The sequence below is a fragment of the Chaetura pelagica genome, unplaced genomic scaffold (genome assembly GCF_000747805.2).
Source record: "Chaetura pelagica isolate M959 unplaced genomic scaffold, ChaPel_1.0 scaffold737, whole genome shotgun sequence".
Classification (NCBI taxonomy): Eukaryota; Metazoa; Chordata; class Aves; order Apodiformes; family Apodidae; genus Chaetura; species Chaetura pelagica.
The window spans coordinates 667,961-675,993 of NW_009953813.1; the positions used below are offsets into that span (position 1 = coordinate 667,961).

General features: G+C 40.4%; 1 protein-coding gene across 1 annotated transcript in view; it reads left to right on the plus strand.

Annotated features, from left to right (window-relative positions):
• Positions 1 to 903: 903 nt before the first annotated feature.
• Positions 904 to 8,033, plus strand: part of AKAP13 (A kinase (PRKA) anchor protein 13) — a 67,109-nt gene continuing 59,979 nt past the window's right edge. Inside the window, exon 1 of the mRNA XM_010001303.1 lies at positions 904 to 984. Coding sequence (XP_009999605.1) covers positions 904 to 984 — 81 coding nt within the window. The remainder of the gene's footprint in view (positions 985 to 8,033) is intronic.

The following is an 8,033-nucleotide window of genomic DNA, read 5'->3' on the forward strand; positions in this document are numbered from 1 at the left end:
AGGCTGGTGAAAAAAAGCAGCTTCTTTTTTTTCCCCCCTCCCTCTTCTTTTTTTTTTTTTTTTTTCCTCTCTCTGAAGAGATGAATCATGCTCCCACAACTGCAAAGAAATTTTGAAAGCTGGGAGAACACTGGTGCAAGACTAAAAAGGCAAGTAGTGACGTCCCAGCCCAAACCAGGAGGGAGTGGCTTTATTTCATTATTTTCTTTCCTTTTGACTGGTGCTGTCATTAGAAATTCAAACTTAAGGCAAAAAAACAAGCCCTCCTGTCTGGTGAAGAGTGGACTGACTCGAGAGGAAGAAAGCACCCTTTTTTTTAATAGTTTCTTTCAATGCAGAGGGGCATGAAAGAAAAAACACGTTGGTGACAGTATTTACTTTGGATACGGTGACCAGGTTTTTTTTATCTTTCTTTTTTTTTTTTTTTTCCTGAGTTAGACCTGTCGTGGCTGATCCTACCTTCTGCCTTCCCTCTCGGAGCGTCAGGGTTCCTGCTGCACACATCTGGCTTTTGTTCTCTTTTTGGGCAGGATTTTCATTCTCCTGTTTTTTTGGATATCGAAGTTGTCTGGAAAACACTTTTAAAAAAATCCTGATTATTACTGTAACAGGAAGGCTGACACCATTCTTAGCAGTTGAAAAAAAAATAATCCTATATGTATGAAGGTCTCTTCAAATATCTTGTTTGCTATAAATGCCTGCGTTGCCTGTATAAGCAAATCTGTTCCGAGAAGACTTTATCAGCCGGTTGCAGCTCTGGGATTTTCTTTTTCCAGCTAAGAGGCTGGGATAGGCTGGTGTGCTGAGACACAAGGACTCCTCTGAACTCGTGTGTGAGAAGTCTGGAGCACGCCTCGGGTTCATGGTGGGCTCTGCTCCTCCATTCCCACCCTTTTGGACAAAATGTACGAGCGCCACAAGAGGCGATACAGCCTGTGCGACATTTCCAAGGTGGACAGGACTGTAGATGTTGTGTTGTTAAAGGTATGATACTTATGTACATTTATTTATGTGGTACTCTCCCCATCTCTTAACAGGTCTGTCTGTTCCCTGCTGTACCTTTCCCCTAAACTGGAAGCTGCAGAGTGGGGGAACAGGATGGCTTTGAGTGCTATCAAACCATTTAATGTCAAATATTATTTTCCATGCTACCAGCTAGTCTCTGTGGCATGCAATCAGGTGCCATTTCAGAGACCTCTCTCTCCCTGGCCTTCCCTCTCCTCTGCCATTAAAATGTTCCCCTCCTGCTTTGCAACCTTCACCACTTGCAGGTGGGTTTTCTGCGTAAGGGTTTTCATTTGCACTGGTCGCTTTTTGGGGTTGAAATGCACATACGTGTCCCCTGAAAGCTGTATTCTGCCAAAAAGGGCATGGTGGATCCTACTTTCTCACTGTTTTTGTTTGTGTTTGAAGGATGTTGCTGTCAGTCTTATTGTTTGGGTGCGATTTTTGCCTGAAGATGGGTTGGAGCAAGAGTGAGGAGTGGCTCTTGGCTAATTGTCCCAGTGTGTTCCTCCTCTAATCTAAAATTAGCAAGTGCTCCACCAAATGGTACAGTGGCAGTCTGGGAATGTCCCGTCTTTGTAACAGTTTTTTGGAGCTTCAGCAGTTTCCTGGCAAAGTGGATGGAAATCGGAAAGCAGCCAGAGGGACTGCAAAACACAGCCCAACTTAGAGATCTGAACTGCTGGAAAAGTGTTTCCTTTCCCTTTCTCCTCTTTTCTTAGCTGAGGCAGAGTGTTTCTGCATGATCATGTGGCTTCCTTTTTTACAGTTTTTGCTTCATATCCCTGTGTCAGTGTCAAAAATATGGGAAAAAAATATTTTTAGATGATTCTTGTTCTGTTCCATCTGCACTAAAATAGACCTAGCGGTTGTTAATTTGCACTGTTTAGAAAGAAAATATTTTAATTCAACATATCCTTTCTTTTTTTTTAATGATACAAATACCCATAACTTTTTTTCTCTACCAACTCAGTTTTGTTGAGTATTTTTGAACTCTAGTGGTAGTGGTGCTGGCTGGGGATTGAATTCTGTGGTACTCAATCTCTAGACACCCTGTGAGTCATTAAAAAATGTAGACATATTGGACGCACACTACTGCTGTGAAATGACTGCTTAATAATTCTTGGGAGAAGACCTGGTACCCCTGACAACCTCAGTTGTTAATGTAATAAACACTATTTTTCTGTATAAAGAATATCTGGATGCCTGGGTTGGAATGTAATTCACTATAATTAACTGACTTCAGTATTTCTGATGTCATTCCCCAAATTAATTTTTGTTTAGCAAAGCTTAGATTTTATAACAAAATGTGGCTCTTGTTAGTTCCCACTAATATTTTCCTAACTGAGTTTCAGAGCCATGGGTTGTGCTGTCTGTTCCTGCAGATGACTCAGTGTCCATATACATGTGCATATGTGCACGCATTGCTGCTCCCAACATAGGCTGTGCAGGCTGCAGATGTTTAAAATAGGAGGGTGCTAGTGACAGCTATAGTTACAATCAACTTTAACTTGAATTTTAATCTTCCCTCATGTTTTAGCTGGTTTCTATAACTCAACCAGGAGATGAAATTAAATGCTGATGATACAGGGATGCAGGCCAGCACTAGAGTGCGTCAGTAGCCGATCATCTCTTGACGTTAATGGGAGTTGGATCAGACCCTGAATGAGTGAGCTGGGGGGTGGAGATTTTGTTGGGTTTGTTTTTAATTAAAATACTTAATTTAATTAAGATACAGTTTTATTTAACTGTGCCTTATCTAGGTCATCGTATTTTGGTGAGTTAAGAGGACAGGGTTTCTGAAGTGACAGGTATTGAAAAGCAAGTAAATATCCTTACAACAAACACAAATCCACAGAGGATCCATTGAGAGTGTTTAATCTGAGTGAAATTTGAACAAGATACCTGGAAAACACCAGCCAGCTTTCAGTTTGGCCTACAGCATGACTCAGACAAGCTGTCTTTTCTTTGAGATGAATATGTTCTTTGCTTTATTTTAGGAGGGGGAACTCAGTAATCATGACATAGGAAAGCAAAACAGTTGGTGGAGAACAACAACTGTCACAAGTTGTGAACAAAGAAGATCTTGTATCATTTCAGTTGCTAAATGTTTATAGATGGGATTATATTTGCATTGATTCCAACCATTCTTAGATACAGTTGCAAAAGGATTTTGGTTCATTATGACTGTTTTGCAATGCATGTGTCTGCTGAAGGGTCATTGTGTTTTAGGGATCAAATATTCCTTGTTTAGATTGTGCCTTAAGGAATTACTTGTGGAGTTATGAAAAAAAAAGATCCACACCTCAGCAATTTTGGGGGTTGATGCACACAGTTATTTTTAGCGTTAACATTGTTTCTTCCTCCTCCTCACATACAGAAAAGCAGGAGGCAGCAGGTAAATCCATGCCCGTGTCCTTAATGTCAGAGGTAGGACTTGATCTTCACTGCAGCCCTTTTTGCTGTGGCAGCAATGCAAACATGATGAACTTGGTTATTGAGCAGGAGTTTACCACTGTACAAGGAAGTCTGGTTGGTGTAGAAATGGTGTAAAATCTTTCCTGCTGGGACTGCATTGGAGCAGAGGAGAGAGAAGATGTTGGGCACGTAGCATGTGCGCTTGTCTGAACAGTTCACTGAGCTCTGAGCAGCTAATGTGCAGGGTAAAGCAGTCTGTTATTCCAAGACCCAAAATGGGAAGTCTTGGTGTGCCCATGTGTGAGTTGGCAGCCCTGTGTCATTTTTATGCTGTGCCTGCTGCCACAAATATAACTCTCTAGGGACAGGATATGGATCCCACATTGGCTGGCACTTTGCAGTACATGTGAAGTTAGACAAGCCTTCAAGTCTGGGTGAACAGACTGTGCTTTGCAGAGTTAGAAAATAAAAATGGGCTAAATTTGTGAGTGAGAGACTGAACAGTTGCAACTGGAAATACTTTATTGTAGTTCATTTTCTGTAACTATGTTTCACCTTTGTAGATGAATGTTGAGTGTATACAAAAGGTGTAAGATTTTTCATAACTGAAGAAACTAAATTTGATTGCTGCTCTTCAGATTAACAGATCCCATTTAGCTCCCAGTTAAAAATCAAAACATTATTCATGAGCTAAGGGAGGTGCCATCCTCAGATGACCAATATGCATCCAAACTTTGTGGCTGTCTGCAGTGGTTTGGTTATTGATGGGACAGCAGGAGAGAAGTGCATTTATGATGAAGTGGAGAACTTTTGGGTTTATCTGCCTGTGTCTCATGTAGAATTAGGACTGAGAGGAAAACTTCAGTGAAGCTAACATGTTTTCAGCCTAGGCAGAGACCTGTTTGTGGGAATTTTGCTCCTGTTTTAGTCAAGTTGTTTTTTTATACAAAGCCATTGCTGCTGTTTTTAAAGCTTAATTAAAGTTTGTTGTTGCTCAGAAGCTAATTCTGCTAGAGAAGGAGGAGGACATCCCAGTGCCAAGGGCTGAAAAATATTCTTGGGGCATATGCTCCTTTCCCTGACTGGGACATTGCCAGGGAGAAGGGTGCACTCTAGGAATTCAGTGTTGCTCTTACACCACTAAGTGCTATTTTATTCAGTCATTTAAAATGTTCTGTGCCTTTAGGAGCCTCTTCTGGTGTAATCTTTTAGCATAGTTCTCTACAGCACTGCTTGCTTATTTCTGTCAATAAGGTCCCTTGGAACCTTCTTGAAAAAATGATGTTCTGGTATGGTGTGGCCAAATCTGTCACACAGAAGGCTTGATGTAGCATATTCTCAGCATATTCTATGTTCTATAGAAATCATTGCAGAATTGCAAGTGTTGTCACTTTGTCCCTTTTGGCATACATGGGACAATGGTCTTTGTGCTCCTCAAGTGTGTTGTAAAACCTTCCCTTAAAGCTTGAGTCAGGAAGACACACAGGGAGATTACAAAAATTTTAAATAAGCACTTAAAAATATTCTGGAATCTAGAAGCAAATTGGCATGTCTGCTTTGAGTGTTGTCTGGCAAGATGGCTGTCAAAGCAGTGATTTTTGCTCTCAATGTGAGTTTTCTGTATATGGAGTTTGTTTGTATCAATGGCTGTGGAAGGAAGATGATGAAAAGTCCTCCCCCAGGTGGCCCTTCCCTTGTGTTCCTTTTGAAAGGGGTTTGGAGGATCTTGAAAGGTGTTTTTTGTAAAGGGGAAAATCAACTGTTGTTTTTAATCTTAGTTCAGGAATGAAAGGAGACGACTGGATTATTCCATTGTAAATGGAATGATGAAGTTAAAAGTTGCTCAGAATAAATATTGAATTCCAGTTCTGTATACAGTTTTCTTCAATGAAAAGTATCCTAGAGGAAATTTTCTTACAGAAGAATTAAGATTTGTGTTTAAATTTTGAAAATAAATAATTCCTGATTATTAAACAAATTGCATTTCAAGTATTGCAGATTTTCTGCTATTTATGTTCTTCAGTGGATATTTCAAATCTTTCCCAGTGTCAGTTATTGCTCAGTATGGGGTACAGGTACTTAATGATACACTAAGCAAGCTAGAATTACCATACTAAATATTTTCCTATGTGCAATGGGATCTGGTCTTAGCTGCAAGGTAGAACTTAGTCTGGAAGCTGAGGAAAAAAAAACAACAACCAAACAGGAGAGAAATGGAAACTTGTAAATTTAGGACAAAGTTAAAACAGTATGGAGGGACAATGAATCTCTAGAGAATTGCTAGGAAATGAAAGTTAAAATCATCTGGTTCCTTCAGCTCTGGAGATGTTGGTTTATATTGCTACCAGTGAGGTTGACAAGTGCAAACTTTTAAAATAGTGGAAGATTTCCTGAGAGGTCAGTTTGCTTTCTTTATTGTGAAATGGAAGGTGAGAACAGTTAAAATAAAACCAGAGGGAGAGAAAAAGGACTTTTCCATGGTGGAAAGGCTGGAGAGGTACAGAAGAGTCGAGCAGTGACTGGCCCCCAGGGCATGTTTCTAGCCAGCCCTCCACCACTCTGCTCTGCCAGAAGTGGATGCTTTAGAAATGTCTTCTGAGACGGAGGTTCTGATTCTGGATTTCACTGGCAGGCACTACACTGGTCCCTGCAAGTGCTGGAGGGGGTCAGAAAACTCCTGTTGTACAGAGGGAGAGGAAGAAGGAGCCTGGGAATAGGGGCTGGGGTCACTCATCGTTCCCATGTAATGGAGATCATTCCAACCCCATTTGTCTCAGGTTGTCCAGCACCGTCCTTTTCTTATGCAAAGAGGTTTCTGCATTAAGTCATTTCAAGTCTCAAATGAAATGTCTTCAGGAAGATGTCTCTGAGAGTCAGGAAATACATCCATGTGTGCCCAGAAAGAGCAATCAAACAGTCTGTTGCTTGCAACTCCAGCTGGTGTCCTGAAGCCCTCTTTGGACATTAAGTCTGCTAGTGTTTCACAGACAAACAGCAAATCCTTTGGGATTCAGCTTTTGCTGCCTGGGGATGTGCTTCCATGATTCATTCTGTGTCTGAGTTGCATATAAACACACTCAGACTTCTGCATGGAAAAATCACTGGTTCCCTGCTGGTTTTTTTTTAAAAGCTGCGTATTGAAAATCTGTTCCCAGACACTGTTTCATATCCCCTTGTGCCACCTGAACACAGCTGCATCCTCTGCAGATACCTGGGATGCAGGTCCTATTGTTGGGCTTTTCTTAGCAAAACAGAGGAATGAAGGAATATGTTTTACAGTGGTATTTTGTCTACTGCCCTTAATGGTCTGTACCTGCAGTCGCTCATCCTCAGTAAATATGAGCAGAATGGAACTGTTGAGGAGGGATCCAAGTACTCAGTCTCAGTCTGTAGATAATGGGGTTTGTGTTTTGTGTATCTGTGGACCACCCAGTTTCCTGAGAGCATGCAGTAAACCTCCCTCAAATCCTGTCTAGGCTCGTTTTGGCATAGGGAATACTTGTATATAGTAGTGGTTTCCTTTGTTTGTATTTTGATTGTGATTATTATTATTCCTGAATTAGGGCTACTGAGATAAATATTTAGTTCCTAATGTTTTACTTTGTAGCTGATCAGGTATATCTGAAACAGCACCTTAACCTCAGTGTTGCCTGTTTTTTTGTTGTTTTCATTTTTTTTAGAAAATAGCAGACACTTTCAATACTTGGCAAAGTCACAGGGTAGAAAAGAGAGCTGGCTGGGTAATGGGAAAAATGCTCAAATCTTTTTTGAAAAAATGCCAATGTCTATAATGCATTTTCAGTGAATGACTCAATTGGTTCTATTAAAGGAAAAAATATAATGTTAATTCACTCTAATATAGTTTTTTCTATTACCAGTCAACTTGAACCTCCTCATATTTTGCTTTCTTACTGCTAATTATTGAACAGGCTGTTTAATTATCAATTTCTAGTAGTGGATAGCAGTATAAATCAGGAGTAATTCCCTTAAATTTGATGGAGCTACATTGATTTAAGAGTAAGTCAGATCAGGATCAATAAGATGAGGAATGAGTTAGGTGCAACCCAGTCAGAAGGAGGCAGAATTTCATCTGTATCTGAAATGGGTTGTCCTTCCTTTGTGTGGACTTGAGCACATTTGCATTTGCCCTTCTGTTTGTGTCCAGGCACAGCCTCTAGATTTGCCTTTAATAAAATGTAAGGAAGTGGGTTGCAAAGCAGATTCTGCTTTGGCTGGAAAGAAAAAAGAATATTAGCTTTACAGTCATAATGGATTTTTATCAACTTTAAAGCTCTTTTTAAGACCAAAGAGTATAAGTTATGCAGTTAAGTCTTAAGTGCTAAGATGAGATGCTACTCAGCCTCACTGAGAACAGGGGTGTCTTTCTTCCACTGGAAGAATTTGAGTGGTAACCCACTGTCAGTGCAACAGTTAAAACTCAATATCTTTGCGTCTTTTCAGCAAACAACGATAATTTTTTCTGAGAATTCGCTTACAAAAGCCCTTCTCAGACTGCTTCTCTTGCCCTGTCCAACTCCCACGTAATGAATATGTAGTATATGTAAAAGGAAGAAGATGGGTGTACAGGTGTGTAGAGGTGCAGGGAAAGA